The 20,486-nt window shown below is 37.2% G+C and overlaps 2 protein-coding genes across 2 annotated transcripts; one reads left to right on the forward strand and one right to left on the reverse strand.

The window, feature by feature from the left end:
• Positions 1–317: 317 nt before the first annotated feature.
• LOC139140886 (glycylpeptide N-tetradecanoyltransferase 2-like) lies at positions 318–14,942 on the reverse strand. Its single transcript, XM_070710356.1, has 13 exons — positions 14,602–14,942; positions 11,790–11,886; positions 11,066–11,216; positions 10,742–10,866; positions 9,560–9,651; positions 9,014–9,130; positions 8,115–8,285; positions 7,638–7,746; positions 6,668–6,778; positions 5,853–5,912; positions 4,706–4,870; positions 3,552–3,689; positions 318–3,232 (listed from the first exon to the last, which is right to left on the reverse strand). Exons 1-13 carry the CDS (start codon positions 14,706–14,708, stop codon positions 3,212–3,214), a joined length of 1,464 nt encoding a protein of 487 aa, XP_070566457.1. The 5' UTR covers positions 14,709–14,942; the 3' UTR covers positions 318–3,211.
• A 28-nt stretch (positions 14,943–14,970) lies between these two features.
• Positions 14,971–20,073, forward strand: LOC139140887 (calaxin-like). The gene is made up of 6 exons (XM_070710357.1): positions 14,971–15,112; positions 16,031–16,171; positions 17,239–17,343; positions 17,457–17,608; positions 18,591–18,695; positions 19,295–20,073. The coding sequence occupies exons 1-6, from the start codon at positions 15,043–15,045 to the stop codon at positions 19,370–19,372; spliced, it is 651 nt and encodes a 216-aa protein (XP_070566458.1). The 5' UTR covers positions 14,971–15,042; the 3' UTR covers positions 19,373–20,073.
• Positions 20,074–20,486: the final 413 nt, after the last annotated feature.

Here is a 20,486-nt window from a genome sequence, read left to right on the forward strand (position 1 = left end):
GCGATGAGTAAGGTGCACGTGATACAGTGAATCCGGCAGAAACTAACTACTGCACAGACTCAAAGCGTTCAATCGCTAGGAAAACCTGGCCTGGGCTGCCCAATTTCAAATAGGTTTGTATGAAATAGAAGAGACACAAGAGAAACTGTTGCAAATGATTTATTTTTTTTTAATTCTCTGACTTGAACTAAGTCTGTCTGTGCCCTAGTGAATATTTGGGTCCTGCATATGGTTCACTCTCCCCCCCCCCCCCCCCCCCCACCCTCCCACACACGCATAAACACAAACAAACAAAGCCATAACACAATTAAAAAAAATTGGATTTTCAAAATTTATTTATCTGCTTGGTACAAGTGCAGTGGAAGTAACATCCAAATGGTTGGTTGACATCATAACCTGGAAAAGTGTTTTGAATTAAATTTAAAAAAAAAAGTCGCGTGGTGTGTAACTACATACACACAAATACAATTCACATTCTTGTCTTTAGAAAAATGCTGAAAAAGCTGTCAAGTACAAAAAGTAAAGTAATCCTTGGGGTTAACAAAAAAGGAAGATCTTGTCAACAATCTTTCCTGAAATTAGATGATGAATCTGAAACTTCAGAGTGCTTGATCTTTCAAGCAAGTCTTGAAAAGAAACTATCAAACTTTACCTTACATTTGAAAAGTTTGATTCAAGTTTCAAGTTTATTTTGAATATTCTAGTTAGGTTCAAATCCAATGTTTGGGATGACCAACTCCCCAACCCTAATCTTTTATTTCTGCAAGCAATAAATAGCATCAGAATACAGACGGACTACACAACTTGTACACACTACGTACTACATGAAGAATGTTCTATATGATGCTCTATGACTAGTATATTGTCTCTGGCAGATTGGTTAAATATTTGCCTGGCAATCAGATGATCTGAAGACCTGCCTGCACGGAACTTTTGGAGAAAAAAACAGTTGAATATGTTACAACACCACTCTTGTATATCTGGGTCCAAACCACAGGCCCCTATGGGCTGGGTAATCTGCTTGTACACTTGTGTACTATTGATCCAGCAGACTATGTATCAATGAAGCAGACCAACCAACGAGTGCCTGTGGTCTAAACTGCAGGCATTCTAGAGCACTGCAATTTACCGTCTCACTTACAAAATGTCTCAACTGCTCAGATCATTCAGGCTACCACATAAAATTACAGACATATTGACTAATTAAATTTACAACACCTTGTTTTTTGTGAGCAGTTTCAAATTCCCATGAAAATTTAGTGTCTTTGAAAGTTATCCGACGGCTCAATGCAGAGCATCATTGTCATCAAATAAAATAAAACTCCAGGAGGTGGGAAATGTCTGGTAAAGAGAAATAGCCATGGGTTATTTCAACCACATTACAACTATCTGGTTGCACTTCTTCTCTGAAAACTAGACTCAACAGTCTTTCAAATGTCTTAACTTACATTTCTCGTGTAGTGCCCCTTGTTTCATTGTAGGTAACGCTCAAAGTTTTGGGGCAATATATTGTCTATCTTACATTAAACCTTGAACTTTTGACTGTATTGCTTTGGGTGAAATATCTGATGTGGACAAATTCTCATTTTCAACCACATCCATCGTAAAAATAACATAGGCTTAGGTACTCCCCCTCGTAAACCCCTGTCTCTTTGGTAGGACTCTGAATTCTGTATGCCAGTATATATGTCAAGACCATATTCAGCATCAATTAATGTTGCTCATATACTGAATTACCCTCAAGTAAAAGGGAGACATGAAAAAGCTTCTTTAAGTGGATTGCAGGTAACAAATTAGATATCTGATGACATAATTATGTTCTCTGTGGCAGGCTCTATCTGTTGACATTGTGCAAGCTTTAAGGTAGTATGTTCCTCAGAACCAAAAGACTTAAACTTTTGCTCAAACTTGCCTCACGGCAACTTTTAACCATTCTCCTTCAAAATCACGAATAAAATTCAGGGGTCATCGTGCAGACATCAGTATTTCAGAAACAAATTACCGAAAATTTACTGACATTGGAAATTCAAAAAAGGAACCGCTTTGTGTTAACTCTATGGAGAAAAATAGAATTTTCTATTTTAAAAATACTGCAAAGTGTTTCTCACTCCAAGGGCTTTGAAATGAAACTTTACAAGTGGTGGATCAGAACAGAATTTGAAAAAATTAAGTGTATGCAAATCTGTTCCCGAGGCGCATTCTATCTTAAAGAAATCTCTGGACATATCCTGTAAAGATTTCAACAAAATGCTTGTCTCACAGCCATACTGAATCAAACCTTGAACAATTTTTTTGAAATACGTCAGTTATACAGAGTTGTCCATGATTCAGGTTTTATGGGAAAATCAGGTCAAGGTATGTCAACTTTATGGCTCTGAGAGTTAAAATATAAAATGTCACATCAGATTACCCTATGAACAATGGATGGACTAGTGTGCAAACTAAATTTGGGAAGTTGTTCAGAAATTCAAAGAGATCAGCAAATTTAACTACAACAGCTCTCAGTGTCATGACATTGTAATATAACACCTTGCTCAAAGACAGTCATACTGGATCAAACCGTGCAAAAAATCAATGTGCATTATCTCTCTCATTGTAGTATACTGTATTAGAAGCAAATAGCCAAAGGTATGTCTGACTAAAAAGGCTCTAGAATAATATTTACAGATGTCAAAAACACCACGTCCTCAAGTATAAACTGTCCTTGATAATGATAAAGGTATTGCACATGCTATACCTGATATTTAAAGGTAGGGTGAGCAGACAGTCCAACGGCTGGAGCAAATAAATCTGCATTTTAACGACCATTTCAAAACAACATCTGACAATTGTTGTTTTTGAAGTGGGACACATACACTACATAGGAGGTACAGGTGTTGATTTTTACAGTCGACTGCTCGATGCACCTTAGAGCAAAAGTGAGTTGAACTACCATCAGCACCGTATTTAGTAAGGGCTTCCATCTCAGAGAGAATGATAATTATGTAAAGCATGTACCAAACTAGATAACGATGACATCTCATGTGTGATTGGTCAATTTACAGATAAATAATCATCAGTGGGAAAGCCTAGCACTTAATCAGATAACACATATTTGATTTATTTTGCTAAAAGATCACCTAGATTTAGGATGAAGTCTGGTAATGTAATATTCCTTTTTTTTACTGCAGACTTGAAGTTTTGACACACTATGAAAACTATTTCAAGTTTCTCACTGAAGAACAAGCCCAACCTGAAAATGAAGGGAAAAAAAATGTTTTTGATCAATGATCAATTTACTGCTGAACATGTCAACTATTATAGTCAGACATCACAACACATGGATATGAACGTATTTCCTATGTCAAACATGTAATTGAATCACTTTTAAATCTCGAACTGTCCATTTGAAAATAGTTCCAGTTCACTTTCAGTCAAATGATGACTATGCAGCCTGAATACATCATCCACAAATTACCATTGAATCTTATGAGGTGTGCAATGTTTGATACACAAGGCATGTGACAAAATATGTTACAGAGAGACTTTGTCTCTCAGAGTTCATGGGTTACCTTTTCAGCCTGCATTGATGGGCACCTCCAGTTGTAAAGATAGTACTGCAAATTACCATCACCGATACCAAACTTTAGCTTCTCAAGGAATGACTTGTTCTCCATAAGATCCAATGCATTAAACACATCAAAATCTTTCTGCAAGGCAAAGAAAATATTTCAATGATGCTTTCCAGCCTGACTTTCTTGCAGAGTACCTGAATTAGCCCAATAGAGAGTGGTAAAACCTGGAACAGGTTTATCATACAAATTGTGGAAGAGTTTTATACTTTTTGGCTGCATACATTTGTCTTTTCTCATTTGCCTAGATTTGGGAAGCTGTGATACAGAGAAATTTATTTGTTCAAGCCATTTGTTGCCAATCGAGTATTGCAACTGTGGCACATCAAGAAAGTAACAGGAGTAACACTACTTCATGGATTATTGTCTTACGTTTCATGCAACTCAGATTCTATTTTGATATTTGCCCTGTTCAGTTCAAGTCATTCAACATCAGCTCACCGATCCACGTACTAGAAAAGTCACTGAGACACACACTGAAGTAATATACACTATAACTATCGGGCCAAGTTTTTGCACACATCTTAACAGGACCTGTCGGTGAAATTATGTGTCTTGCAATGGCCAAGTCTCTTAAAATATGTTATTGGGACTATCAGGTCAAGTTTAAGTTCCTGTATATCTTTAATAGCAAGACAAGTGAAATCTGCTGTCTTGTAATGGTTCAGCTTCTAAACATATGTAACAGTGATATATTATGATTCACTGGTTTTCACCAACTTGTCCTAACGGTGATAAATGGAAAGGGTTGGGAAACGATTAAACTATGAACAAAAGATGTATAAAAATGTTCAAGCCATACTATTTGTTTGTACGCACTATTTGTTTGTATGCACTCTTTAATACACAATTTTACAATCACAAACCAAAAATGTTTTTCCTTTAAGTCCTGGATGTAAGTTTATTATCAGCAGATACATCAATCTTCAAGAGGAACCTCTGATTGCATTGACAAATGCCAGGCAAAAACCACCACGCATCCTCAAACAGAATTTTGTGACATTACAACAGAATCCCATGACATCACAGCAAATTCCTATGACATCACAGACACGTATTCATCTACAAATCTGCAGATGCTCTGATAACCTTACCTGTTTTGCTATGATCAATGCGTCTTGGATGAGATCCACGAGCGGTGTCTTGGTAGCAACATTATAGAAACAGTAGGCTGCTTGAAGTTTCTTGTGTTGTGGGTGGTGCATGATAGACGAGGGAAGTGTGTAAAAACTGAAAAAGTCTGTTATTACACCTTCATTCTGGAAAAAAACAAACAAACAGCCTCTCATTGGATTTATCTTGTACCTTTAGCACTTTTTACAGTGTCACTGGCATGGCGAGCTCTTATTGCAGATAAGTGAGTGTGGACAGTGGAAATTTACATGTAATGCTTTGGTTCTGAAGATGTCTTTATCTTCTTTGGATCAATTTGTCCCTTTGTGTATCTATAATTTAGTAGACAGTAGTTAGGGTAGTATCCTTGGTGTGCCGTAAAAAGACTTGCTTACAAAGTCACAGTAAAATATCTGACTAATTATTCAGCACACTTTGTATTAATTAATGGCAATGGCATAATGGCAATACACGTCGACAAAATCATGTGACTAGGACTATGGTGTCATGATCTTCATCCTTATATGGTATTAAAGTGAGCACAAGGGCGACTTATATACGGCAATCTCTCTGACATAAGAAAATAACCTTTGTGTTAGTAAACTTCAGGTGGTATACAAATGCATTCAGGCATCTCAGTTTATCTATGAGTATAGCAAAGGGAGACAAAATGAGCTGGAGTGTATCAGTCCAGGAACGTCAATGTTTATCATAGTTAAAGAAATGTAGTTGTAGGTTCTCATTTGCATAAGAACTACTTTACCACATACTGTCACTTTCACTTATTCTAAAGCAGCAAATACTCTTGACAAAAGCACCATGTGAACTTAAAAACTGTAGTGATAGAGTTTGAATAGAACTCTCCTATTAACAGATGCAGATTCGATGTAGGAATTCTTGGTACAACTGATGAAAAGTACCATGTGATGCCCCCTTTAGGATTGTGGTCAACTGTGAAATGATCTTTCCTAACTCTTGATTCACCTTCGAGGCAGAATTTTGTGGAACTACTGATGAAAGGTACAAAGCTCGTAACTATTCATTGTCATCTTTGCAAAAAATATACATCACACCATGATTTACTTGTACCGTGTGAATGGAATGAAAATACAACAGAAAAATGCTTACTTCAACTACATAGGTATCTATAATTCCTTCCCTAGGTAAGAACCAGTGAGCAAACTCCGTCTGTGGATATAAAAAAAAACACAGATAAAAACTGTAGTATGACCTGATCATTTTGTAATTTTGATTATTTTGTCTGAATGACTTTCTTGGAGAAAGTGTCTTTTTTTAGGACTTTTCCAGGATGGATTTTCCATGGATTTGCAATTGCCAAAGCTGAGCTATTTGCTATGGATGTTTAAATCTGTCACTGTATGCAATGACATTTGCCAATGTTTTTAAGTTTCACAACACTGAATCCAATTGCAAGGAAGTCATTGTTTGTTGTGTGTCCACTTTGCTTTCAACACAGTCGATCATGAACTTGCATTGCCTTCATTGGTGAAAGTTGTGGTCTTGCGTACTTTCATGACTCTGTTAACACATGAGACTTACTGTGGTATGAAGACATTTCTGGCAGTGCTTTTTATTTTGAACTCAATTGGTATATGGGTTTGGACCAAACTATGATGGTACAAGGGTTAAAGGGACAAAGTCACTTTTTTCAGCTTTATTTCATAAATTTTGTTTGATGCAAAAAGTAGTTCGTGTTATTCAACTTCTTGAAACAATACTGAAATACTGGTCAACTGTGCACAACCTCAACTCTGCTTGCAGCCTGACATGATTAAAGGTTCAGTGAAACATTTTGTGGTCTGTATCAAAAAATCAATTGAGATGTGTTCAACAGTTTAGTCTTGTAGTGCATTGCTATGCTGGGCACCTAATACACAAAGCCATATTACAGAAAGCTATGTTGATGAAACTGTGCACCTTACCGGATTAAGCACTGGTGATAACTCAAACTTTCTTTGATAATTGTTGAGAAGGGTACAGCACTGACGTACGTCTTTCCTAGTGAGTGGTCTGAGATTTGGAGTCTTAGTTTCCTGTCAAATATTTAATTTGAATAAAATCAGAAAACATACCTGCAGAGGCATCATAAATGTCCCAGCAAAAAATTGGAGAGACAAGTAATTATTAGGATATAGGTTTGTTTCTCATCCTTTGTTTCTTACAAAAATGATGTGATCACACATTTTTTTGGGTTCATTTGTTGTGCTTTTTGTTTTATTTTGAGCTCACAATATCAAAGCACTGACATGAAAGTAAATAAAAAGTTATTTCAGGTACAAGGGTAATTCTGACATGTAGAAAGATGACAATGGTCAGTTCACTTGTAGAACTGCATGCATGTGATCTCACAGATAATAACATGTTCTGCTGTGCCATATCACAGTCATTTTTTATAATTATATTATCTTTCTTTCAAGTGAGTCAGACGAAAAAGGCTGATGCAGCTGGCTTTTGTCCATCTACACGGGGATGAGAAACTTAGCAAAAGCCAAAGTGAAAATGAAGCATACATGGAGAACAGTGGACACAGTAGGCACTTGTTGTCAAATATCTTTAGCTAGGGGGTCCAGGGCTAGGTTTGTGTAGTGATGATATTGCTCTACAGAGAACCCATCGATAGATGAAATTTGAAAACCCAAAAGGTTCATAATTTCCAAATGCATGCTGAAAATATTTCTATGGCCTTTTGGTGTCCAAGCTCTGTTGTTACATATTAGAATAGTGGTCCAAATTTTCTTCTTCCGTTCCTTGAACCAACAATGAATTTTCCATAAAGTAGGGACGTATCATATGCACTATGAAACCTGTATCATGCAACAAGGACTCAACAACGTTGGATTTTTGGACCAAATGAGTCTGAACAAGTGGCAGAGTTTGTTTGTTGTTTCTCACCTCTGGTAGCCTATAAAGTTTGATAGTTCTCTGCATTGTCATATTCTTACTAAGGTGAGAAAATTTGACCTCAATTAGTTTCCTGGGGTTCAGTGATCTATGCCAGTATCTGGAACAGAAAACAGAGACACACTTTGAATGGCAATATTACTTTTCAGATGATAATCTCCATCAATGGATGTGTCTTTACTAGGAAGGAAGAAATATTTAGCATATGTATGGATGAATGTGTGAATGAATGAATAAATTAACGAATGAATAAATATGAGTAATAAAAGATTGACTGATTGATTGAATGAATGAATATTCATTAGCGTTAGATACTTTGAACAACAGTAATTTATCAAATGCAATAATCCATACACATTGTCAAAATGCAGCCGGTGTTTGGCGCTAATAAAAAGCATTATCATACTCTCATGAGGGACACATTACAAGTTACATTAAAGCCTCATTCTGTGACCATTTGATACTTACCTACATGTAGCCACCGGTTTAGGTAGCACAACACCTGCTGTGTAGACTGCTTGAAATATGCCCTGTAAATGTACTCTTCTAGTGATTTCTCTGATCAGCACAGGGGCCACTCTCTTAGAACGCAGCTTCTTGTGGACACACAGGAAGTTTATTTCTACCATCTTCTGCTCACTGCACCATTGGGTGATGGGGAAATTATAAGGTAAGATTTAATTTCACCAAACAGGTGTGAATGATTATTGTGAATACGTACCTCAAGTCTTTTTTAAGATAAGGGGACAGATATTCACACTCTCTAACTTTCTTTCCGATCTACCACTTGTGGGGGCTCATTTTAAAGCTCTTACTTTGAGAAAACTTTTCACTGTTTTGGTTTCTTGGAATTCAAAAATTTTATTTTTCTTCATAGAGTTAACACAGGGATGGCAGCCATTTTGAATTTTCAATATTGGTAAATATTGTGTTAATTGTTTCTCTAGTACCACAATTTGCAAGTTTTATTCTTGATTTTGAAAGGGAATGGTTGAAAGAGTCAGGATGAGCAAGCTCATCCTAAGTCAATGTCTGTTTTGAAGTTTTAAATTGTCTCTTCAGACGCAGTTCCGTAAAAGTGTAATAAGTGCTGATATGATCCAAGGAGATTTGGAAAGTGATGACATTTAAAGAGTGTTGAAGAAGGTAATGTATGGAAGTAAGCCCATTTCAAATTTACCCTTGATGAGCAATTACAGAACTTATCAGGTGAAAGACCCATACAGGTTTCTAAATTGTCATATACACACGCACCAGCAGTGAATGATCATTTCCTTTATGAAACTTATATTGAGGTTATGAAATCATTTGCGACAGTTGATATCAAAGAAAGGGCAATGGCATAATATGTACTATCCATTACTTACTGATCATAGACTCTTATTGTTGCTGGTACACCGCTTATATATCCCACTAATTTGTTGTTTGATGCTACTCTCACACCACAGTGCCATTCACTCAACCAGCCTGGTGGAGTCAGTGCCCTGAAAAATAAACATCACTTTGGCTTGTTATCACTGCATCTTTTTCACTGCATCTGATTATCATTAACATCGGTAAAAAGGTTACTTTCCCTAATCGTTTAAAAATGAGTCTTAACAAGCTGTACACTGGTGAAGAAATGTAAACCACTGTGACTCCACAGATCTGTAGTGTCACAGGTACATTTCATCATGTGCATAAATACCCACTCTAACTTGCAATCTGTGGCTAAGACATTATACGGCTGACTCAGAATAGCTCTCCTTGACACACAGAAAATGTCACATATTACATGCACTGGTATAGGGCTGACACAAAGTAATTCCTGTTTTGGAAAGCAAATTCCTTCATTGACTCTGAGAGTTCAGAAACGTGAGTGAGAAGACACAGAGATGTTCATGAGCACTTTGACAGCAAACTTAGAAACTTACCACTTGAGAAATTCTGGTGAATAGTCAAATCTAAACATATTGTCGTCATCCTCCACATAATTTTCATTCAGCAACGTGTACAACTCACTCAGCTGAAACACAAAAATCCAAAAGTACAGCAAGGTAAGATCTGATTGTTAACCAATTGGAAACTCTGGATGATTAAAGCTCCACAAACTGTATCTTTTAGCATTATTTTTTTTATTTTACTTTCAGGCTAAAATAAGTTTGTGAGAATGTACTAATTTAGGTGTGTACACACATATTGTTAACTACCCGCTGGGACTGTATATGCAATTTTGAACAAGATAAAGATTACACTGCAATTAAATGTTTGCCCAAACATTAAATTGCAGCCCAATGCAGAAAAGCAAAAACTGTGGATACTGTCCAAATCTGCACTGAAATCTTACAATAAACTGCACAGGCTAGTCCAATGTAATGCATTGGGGTGAATGTTTTCAACTGTGACATTGAATGTTCTGTTTCCGTTGTATTATTACCAGTTTTTGAAAATGGTAGGAAATCAAAACGACCATTAAAATGTTTCACAAAGGAATGGTTTCCTAATGCAGTAAAGCCCATATCCGGACCCTCTAGAGGATAGGATTCAGAGAAACCCATGAAAGAATAGGAAGATATTTTGAGGTCAACAAATTTTAATAGTTACAACTAGTGGGGCTTTAAAAATACCACAACATATAATAGTTTTAATACATAAACTTAAAAAAAATTGAGAAACAACATTCACACACACCAGATGAAATCTCGTCCATATCTTCGTTTGACAATTAAGCCATTCATGCTCACCTATGGCTGTGAGAATAGTGCTGAAGTTTCAGACAAGTTGATTTGGAACACACACTAAAGCGTATATTTCCTGAAAACTAACAGCACTGGGTTTTCCACAAGGGCATAGGTAGGGCTAGGCCATCCCTCTGTTTTTGGTGAAATCTATTCATATGTTGATAACTAAACAAGAATATATTTGCACAACAAAAGAATATGCAAATTATGTATTGTTCTGTAAATTGGTTGTCCTCGGTTTTTTCTGAGATGTTGAGAACGCTGAACACTTAAGTAAAATTCTCTTGAACAGTGACTGTTGTCACTCTGAACAGAGACACCAATTACCATTTCAATGAGCCAAAAACCGTTTTGAAGAAATTGTACAGAACTCACCGATGCTGGATTTGTAATGTCAATGATATCCCACTTGAATCCTGCAGGCAGGGAGTATGGATCCTGTCTGATGTCAGTCTTATCTGGTTCTACTGGCTCATTAATCTTTTCTTCTATCTTTTCATCTGTTAATAAAAGTAAATGACACATTGTCCCTTTAAGGTAAAATTACTGATCTTTCAAGAGACAGAGCGACATCTAATCCTTGTAAAAGTAAACAGCAACTTCAGTATGATAACTAGATTACAACACATGCTAAAACTGATACTAAATTCATCAGTGCAACACTTACATATTGTCAGCACTGGTAATACTCATACATACTGATTTTTGGCACCGGCTGTGTATCCCAGAATTCATAGGACTTCCTCTTGGCTTCTTCCTCTGTTTTTGGTGCAGCCTTTTGTTGGATACCAAGCAGTTCTATGGCTCTCTGAATTTCCTGCAGCTTGGCAACTGGTTGGGATACTTGTGCCTATCCAAAGACAGAAACAAACTGATGTTGTACTGGGTCAGGAGCATACTATTGATCAACTAGCACACTTGTATCCCAGTTGGGCCATATCAAGATGTTTCCTTCCATTTGCATGTGACCTTATTTGACCTATCTATTCAAAAGCTTTGTTGCATGATATTAGCTATGTTAACTTTTCAGTCCCTGTGTATAGGCCTGAACTCACTTCTGAAAAACAATTGCATATGGGCCAAGCCAAGGTAGTGAAATTAAGCGGTGGCAAGAAATCAGTACAAACAGCTTACTGTTCAGCAGACCCTCCAATGTCAAAGGCCTGTGAGTTAAGTAACCTTAGTTGTGAATCAATCAATGCACAATAGATCAACTGCACAATTTTCAAATTATGTTTTATATTTTACAATAAATGTATTGAAGACCCTGTCTCACTTTATGTCTGAGATTAATTCACATGAAATAATGGAAAAGGTTTATTTGCGGGACATGTGACCTCCATTAAAATTCATAGCAGCTGGCTGTCACTGTATGGGGCACCAGAAGAATCCTTGATTTAAGAAATGAGTTATTTCACAATACCATTGCTGTGGCATCTTTATCATCGCCATCAGTTACTGATGTTGCTGTCTTTTTCTTCTTTTTCTTCTTACTCTTTTTCTTAGCACCACCCTGTTCCCTAGAGAAAAGGCAGACAGAATAAAATGTAGTCTTAAATATTTCATTTGGGATGTTCTTTTATTTTTAATTAACTGTAGATATTTCTTTCTAGTTATTTATTTTGACAAGTCAACAGGAAAGAAGCCTGAAATCTGACTCTCACCAATTCACATCCCAAATGAACAGAAGTAATAATATGCAAAAGACAAAAATATATTTAAACAGTGTTCACGGTAACTTTTTTCTCCTCGCGTACGGCATACGCATTAGTCTGCTAAAATTGCGTAATGGCTGTATTTGAGTGCGTAATTTCACTTGCACACTCGATCCATGAAAAATTTAAACTGACTGCAAAATACAATGTGCCGTTCAATAAACCTACACTACATATTCGGATTGAACGATGTAAGATCATTTTAATGGAAACAGTTTAACGAACAACTTGAACAACCTGGCTGTGTTTCAAACATGCTGAAAAGTAACAGCAAAGGTATACATGCGACCGTCAAAACACATCGGGCAACCCAAAGTTAGAGTTATTGCAGCTTATCCAGTCTTGATATGCCTTTTGACAGCGGATTTCTGTACATCGGCCGAACCATGGGTAAATGCATTCCGCTTTCCATTTATTCACATAATTGGCAGTACAGCACTGTCTTGTTGTTGATTACATCAAAACATAACCATGGATATTCAGTCTTCCACTGCTCTTGGTAGCCTGCGTGTTGTTGTGGACGGGATTTTTTGGTAACCGGTGCATCTTCATCACGGCTCACGGTTTCACTGTGGCGCTGATCCCCTGTTGTTGTATCGGCGATAAAAGGACAATACGTCGTGGATTCCGACATGGGTTCAATTTTTAACTGCGCTTCTCCGTGTTCTCCATGTTGGGTTGCCCGGTAGTGTCTTTCGATTGACCCTCTGAATCATTTTTTTCACGAACTCATGGAGCAAAGTTGAAAGAAAATAGTGTTGTTTGCTTCGACGCCATGCTGCATGTGTGCTTTCATCAAATTTGGGGACAGTGAGACACGATGAGATTGCACAGTTGGCATTTAATTTGTTGCAACATTTCTGTCAATCACTCACTTTGTGTTATAAGTTTTAGAAACCATCGCTGGCCTGAAAATTAGCAACGTAATTCATAGGCACAGCTGACATGATAATGTGCCTTTAGACTACGATGCCGATTTTTCAGACCACGCCCAGAGAATCCGAAACTTTCCACACAAAATGAGTGATTGACAGAAATGTTGCAACAAATTTAATGTCAAACGGGCACTCATCTCGTCTGGTTGTCGCCTAAGCTCAGTCAAGGGGAGTGCTTTCAGAAACATTTTTACTGTTTTCCTTTGCGTATAGAAAACGTGTAACAATGAAAAAATGTGTAGAAAGTCAATTTCAATGCGTAAATACGCACGTTTTTTGCGTAAACGCAAACTCTGTTTAAATATCTTTATGTCACATAACAGAATGTGAACTTCAATTACCATGAGGACTTGTTAGGAAAATGCCTGAATTTGGTTACGTATTTACAAATTTTCAGATTTCAGCCTATCAGTTTGGCATGTGATATTGGAATACACTTTCAATAATTGCATATTATTAAAGCAATAAAGCACACCCAGCGATGGTATACCACAAGATTTTGACCAGTTAACGACATATATGCTTGAGCGATAGCAAGTGCATATATGAAGTAAACTGGTCAAAATCGAGTGGTATACTGTTGCTGGGTGTGATTTATTGCTATTATATCATAGCAGTATATTAAAATTCTGGCATTGAACGTCAAAAACAGATTGTTGCTCAAGCTGAGAGCTCGCGCCTATGCCTGCCGTGGTATATCGCCAATATACCATGGTTCTTTTCATGTCTCGACCTATCAGATTCATCAGATTGCTGTATTTGTGCCATCAATATACTGGTATGATATAACTACCAATATGCCATTTTCAAATTAATTCTTTTCATTCATATACCTAGTTTGCTTTGTTTTAAACTTGTGTACTTATGGAACTGAAAATTATTTATTCTGCTTGTTGTTCGGCCAGAATGAGGACATACATTTTCTTGTACAAATACTGATAATTGAAATATCCACCCAGCCTCGCATGAAACATGCTCTCAGTCTCACACGACAGGGTAGCCTTCGTTTGATCGCACGCTCATTCATTTTGTCTTGACTACGGTCCCTCGCCTATAGTATAGTACTTGCTGTCTCTTTCATTGAACATTACTTATCAGCTTAGTGAAAGTAAAGGCACATGCGAACAAGTATCAAATATATACAGTAACAGTGCACTGCAGTAGACACTGCGCTACGGTTCGTTTCACATCGCAGTGGGCTGGACCAAACCAAATGAACAACCGAACAAACGCATGTGCTTTCCAGCCAGAGCTGTAGTACTTGAGGAAAAGGGAAGAAATAGATGGTTTTGCCTTCTCCGTGTTCTCTCATCGTGATTACGATAATGCAACTATACTGACAAAGGATATGATTAATGCATGATAGAGTAGGCTCTGACAATTAATGAAATCGGGAAAGAAACGTACTACACGAACTTAAGATACATATTTGGCGCTGAAGCACGCACTGACATTTTTCTCTAGTTTGAATGGCCAGGCCCAGGGTGACACTCTGACATAGCGAATTGGAAATTCGATTTCTGTGGGAACGTAAAAATTAATAAGAACACCAGTGAATTTAAAGACTGAATGTTTAAATACTTACAAGTTATCTGGAGCCCCTTCGTCCTCATTGTCGCCATCAAAAGCACTGGCGTCTTGCTCGATTTCAACCACTTTTGACTCTCCGGCGTTCTCGTCTGTGTCCGCCATGTTGGAATGGACCAGTGTCCTCTTTCATGAAACATTTTGGTAAGTGTTATAATAATTCCTTGTTAACTATGTCAAACAGGCAAAACTTCTATTGCATATCCTAAGACATAATTTGCTGGGTTGTCGCTTATATTTCTGTCAAAAAGAAAAACATGTTCTGTTGAATTTTTATGTGCATTCGAGCCACATTTCCTGCGAACAGCATTGTGGTCTGGGAAGCCATTTATACTTGCACATGCGCATTGTACTTGACGACCAAAACAAAGCAACAGGGTCCATCATCATCCTGTCGACCACAACCCGTCTGACTGTGGTATCAACTTCTCCCTTCAAAATGTCGTCATCAATCCAAAAGAAAAATGTGGAGAAGAAGCTTGTGGATACTTTGTTCAAGGAGACGCACTGTAAGTATAGATCTCAAAGAAGATTGCATACTTATCCTCTGTCGGCTATGTAGAAGTGCTGTCGACTGTCCACAGTCACAGATGTAAACACCCAGTGACAGGGATATCTTGCGGTATATCCCTTGAACTTTGGTGGGACATGAGATGTTTTTGTGTAAATTTCGCAAGCTTCCAGTAATTTTGTGATGGAACGTTGACCTAAAGCAGTGTTCTGCATGGATATGTATGCTCTTTAACCGGTGCTAAAGTGGCAGCCATGATGACATCGTTTTGTGTAAATAAAAATTTAAAACCTCCAGATGTGCTTTTTTATGGAGATACAACTACAAGGTTACAATAGAAATGTGTTGAAAGTCCAGATGGGTCTTTGTATTTCAGTACATGTACAAAATGTAAAACTTAAGGGACTAATAATTCCTTTAAATATCAAAGCAAATGAACAAGGGCTGATGGCCGAGACATAAGATTGTGGTAGTGAATCAATACCTGGATGATTACGTCTCTTGCTTTGATCATAGACCCTCGAGAAAAACGAGGGTCTATGCTTTGATTCTTAATGTATAGCTATGGGTCCATAGCTGTGGTGTTTTCGGACGGGATTCCTGCCATTTACAGGTTGGTTTTGACTTTTACGTTTTTAAGGGTTAAAAACGTGAAAGTCAAAACCAGCCCGTAAAAGGCAGAAATCCCATCCAAAAGCACTACAGCTATGGACCAATAGCTAGACATAGGTACGTTAGTACCATTTATGATATCCCCTGTGTGTTCGCCGGGAAACTTCAGTAAAATGACTGATAATATTTGTAAAATTTTAACCTTGTAGGAAGATGTTGCCATTATCAAAAAACATCTGTGCGTTATGGAACTTGCGCAAGTGTGTAAAAACTCACAGGATTTAACTCTTGATCTTTTATTTAGTCACCAAGCAAGAAATTGAAGCACTGCTAGGCCACTTCAAGAAGGTATTGAAAGACAATGCGAAGAAACTGGACAGAAACACATTCCGTGATATCCTGCACAACACATTCAACATGACAGATGATATTCTTATGGATAGAGGTATATAGTGCCATATTTGTATCTCTTTTGGTACCGTCTTTGAAACTGGCTACGTTACAGTCCATTGATAGAAACTTTTAGGCCTGCACTCAAGTCAGTCAGCTTACAGCCTATTGATGAGAACTGTATTACTATATATGTCGTACTACAACCAGATAATTTGAAATTACAAAGTGTGTCACTCTAAGTCGTCTCTCGGTTACATGCATAACACATTCTGCTACGAAGCAGAATGTGTTAATCATGTCATGAAATTTATGGATCATGGATGTCTTTAGATGCACAAAAATAATAACTTAATACAATCAGATGGTGACCTCACCCAGTTTTCACAATTTATCGTTTAATACCAAATACAGATCAAAACGTCAAGTCACGTGAATTTGAAATTTGTCTCTGCCTTCTAGGTATACCTGGCCTGTGTAATGTCAAATTAACTCTTAACTTGAACAGGGTGGAATTCTTTTTCTATTTCAAAATATTAATTTTGAAAAATATTATTGAAATGCCCTACATACTAAGAAATGATGCTATTCTTTTTCGTATCTCTCTATACATGTATGTATGTAGGCTGAGAGAGTGGCCATTCCTGTTGTTAAAACAAACACTGCGTACTTGATTTAAGAATTCAATACTTACATGTATGATACTACATTTTGTTTATGTCTGATAAACAGACTGTCCGACATGATAAGGAGGTTCTGCATGTCAATTGACAGATGTAATTACCAAATGATATGAATAAATAGTGAATGAATGGTAAATGAGAAAGAGAAAGAAAGTGGTAGAAAAGTGTGATGATGAAAGGGCTTGCTTGGGTGTGATACTCTAAAAATCCAGTGCATTACACTTATGTTTTGACCAGTGAGCTTGGCACTCACTCCAAGAATCCAAAAAGATTATCCAAAGACTTTTAAAAATCTGTCATGCTAGTGTGTGACACTTTGACATTACTGGTACCACATAATGGGAAGACTATGACATTACCTGGACAGTTGATGACAGCTTATAGCTGAATGCTTTTGGAAACCATGTTACTCAAATTGTGCTCTCACATCTTGTTGCAGTGTTCAGAGCGTTTGATAAGGACTCTGATAGTTATGTGAACCAGATAGAATGGGTCAAGGGACTTTCAGTGTTTCTCAGAGGAAACAAAGAAGAACAGACACTATGTGAGTATGACACATATTAAACTATCGTGGTACAAATTTTGTTCTCTCAAAAATGGAAAATATATCAGTAATCAGGTCTCATTTGATACTTGATGGTGTGTTTTTAACTACAGACTGCTTTGACGTCTATGACCTAAATGGTGATGGATACATCTCCAGAGAAGAAATGTTTCACATGTTAAAGACAAGCATGGTCAAACAGTCAACAGAAGAAGATCCGGATGAGGGAATCAAAGATTTAGTTGAAATCACATTGAAGAAGATGGTAGGTGGCTTTTTTCTGCAAAGCTGCTGGGCCTTGTATTCCAATATTTAAATTTCTAAAGATCATACGAAGAGGAAGAATGTTGAAAAGAAAATGATCTATCAAAGTGATGGTTCTTGTATGATTTTCACTCTTGCGCAACACCTATGATTTCTACATCAGAATAATTGGGTATGCAACACACATAGTGAAAGATATCAGTGCAGGATGGAGGGGGGGGGGGGACTCCTCGAGAATGGGTGTGTTCTTCTGTGTCAGTCATGTGTATCTTTAGAATAGATATGAGCAATATCTTTATTGTCAAATCCATTTTACTCAGCCCTAATGACACACAAGACAATGAACCCCCTTGATATTACAATAATTGCGAACAAATATACTCATATAAGCTGCTATACTCTGTACTGTATGAGGAGTGGATGTTTCCCACCATACTTGAATAAACTATACTGATTTTTCTAAAAGGTTGCAAACTTTTTAAGTTGACAGAACTCCCTTGCACAGCCGTGAGTTAGACATTTTGCAGTAACGTTCATATTACAAGGCGACTAGAATATTGATATCATTGCCTTTGCCTTTCACATGTGTAAATACAAAGGCTGGGAGGACCAGCAAGCTCTCTTCATTCAACCAAAGTCGGCCCTGGGCTACTGTATTGCAATATGTTTAATACAAAAGTCTATTGCACATGATGCATCTGTCAACCATTATCAAAACTCAGACCAAATGTTCCCTTACGGTGCTTGTAATCGACAGACCCAGGGTGTCCTTTCACTACTCTGAAATATTAATGTCCATTTGATATGTCTGTCCCCTCCTCCCCTAGTTCTTTATAACAGGTGTGCTTGGACATATGCACCTGTAAAACAAGTGAAAAGGGTAAAGTCTTGCTGCCCTCAAAACAATGTTTGAATGTTGAAATCTTATACAGTATCTAAAATGCAATCGTGTAATGTTTGCTTTTGTCTTTTTTTCATATCAGGATTTTGATCATGATAGCAGGCTTTCATATAACGACTTCAAGAAAGCAACTGAGGAGGAACCATTACTGCTGGAGGCTTTTGGACCATGCCTTCCAGATGCAAAAGTAAGTCTCCCATAGTGTGCAAAACTGATGTAGTCAAATTCAAGAATGACAGTCACAGCCAATGGCTTCAAAGTATTGCTATTGCATGGTAGTGCTTAAACAGTGCTTATTGAACTCCCTGCCCTGGGATTTTCTGACAGATTTGAAGAGCAGCATGCGCTTCATTAAGGTAGTATGCGTCTCAAAAGTGAAAGACGTAAACTTTTGCTCAAACTTTCCTTGAGGGAATCTTTCAACCATTCTCTTTCAAAATCAAGAATAAAAATCGGGGTAACCGTGCAAATTTTGGTACCAGAGAAACAAATACCCCAAGATTTACCGATATTTAAAATTCAAAATGGCCGCCGTCCCTGTGTTAACTCTATGGAGAAAAGTAAAATTTTCGAATTTCGAGAAACTAAGCTGGTGAAAAGTTTTCTTGCACCATGAGCTTGAAAATGAACCCTCACAAGTGGTATATCAGAAAAAAATTGTAAAAGTTCGAGAGTCCGGATATGTCCCCAAGGCGCATTCTTGCCTTAACAGAAATATTTTTTTGTCACAGAAAATTCAATTCCATTTTGAAATCATTGATCCATTGTCTTTTTTCACACTTACAGAGCAGATGGGCATATCTCCTGACATTTTCAGACACACCAGAATACAGTGGTTGCGATAAAAACAAGAAGAAAAAGTAGGACAGACATGAATGAAAGGAAGACACACAAGAACAAATGAACACTAAATACTTTGATAACGTCAATTGTTAAGGAACTGCTTTATTGCTGGTAAAATATAGAGAGGTGGTTATGGACCACCTTATCTATAAATGGTTGTAATTTATGAACTGCCAAGTTCTGGGTCAAAAAGTTTATTTTTGCATTATATAAAAGACACAATAAAATGATGGTTAATTGATTGAGACCAGCGAATAAATACAGTCTGCTTTCAGGGTCATTTATTTGTAGAAATGGTGTCAAGCATACATATAAGTGTAGACAACACTTTTTACAGGTATTAGGTCATGAACAATGCAGCATGTTTGGCATAACTAATACTTTTTACAGAATCATTTTTACATTTGGTGTATAGATAATACATTTCATTCTTTTCCTTTAAGTGTCCAGGCAGACATCCTGACAGCTCTTTATATTCAAGGCTTTTTGATGACATTGCTGGTGTGAGCCCTCAAATTTTGTCAGGTCATTATTGCACAGTCAGAGGGTGATGAAGTGGATACAATTGTTTGCATTGCTGACAAGGGGCTGTGAGATGTAGAGTATATAGAGTCAAGTCGAATGTCTACTTCCTTCCATAACCAGTGTTTCTTTGTAAAATTCACATATTGTTCTCCTGTACATATTTTACAATAAAATTATTGTTTAAAGTAACAAAATAAGTACGTGTGTAATTGAGTATGACCATTATCATCAGAATATGCCTACACTTACTTGTACCATCCCTGACTCACCCACATATATGTAGCTATCAATCTTTTCAGAACCATGACATTGGGTCACTTATAGTGTCCTTGACATACAGTCAACAGTGTTTCTGCAAAGATCTGGTGTGTTCACAGGTAAAGATTTGCAACCCATTTCAGTAATCCCTGATTATATCATTAATTTAACACAGGGTACACCTGTAAAATTTTCCAGGATACTGTCCTTCAAAAAAACACTGCCCAGCAGGAATGTCCACACAAAATACTGAAATGTTTACATTTGCAGGTTTGCAGTGGCTATGACGATGCAAAGAAACGATCTTTGTAAAATACGCATGCTCAATACAACAAAGTCTAATAGTGTAATG

This window comes from Ptychodera flava, chromosome 9, assembly GCF_041260155.1.
Source record: "Ptychodera flava strain L36383 chromosome 9, AS_Pfla_20210202, whole genome shotgun sequence".
NCBI classification, from domain to species: Eukaryota; Metazoa; Hemichordata; class Enteropneusta; family Ptychoderidae; genus Ptychodera; species Ptychodera flava.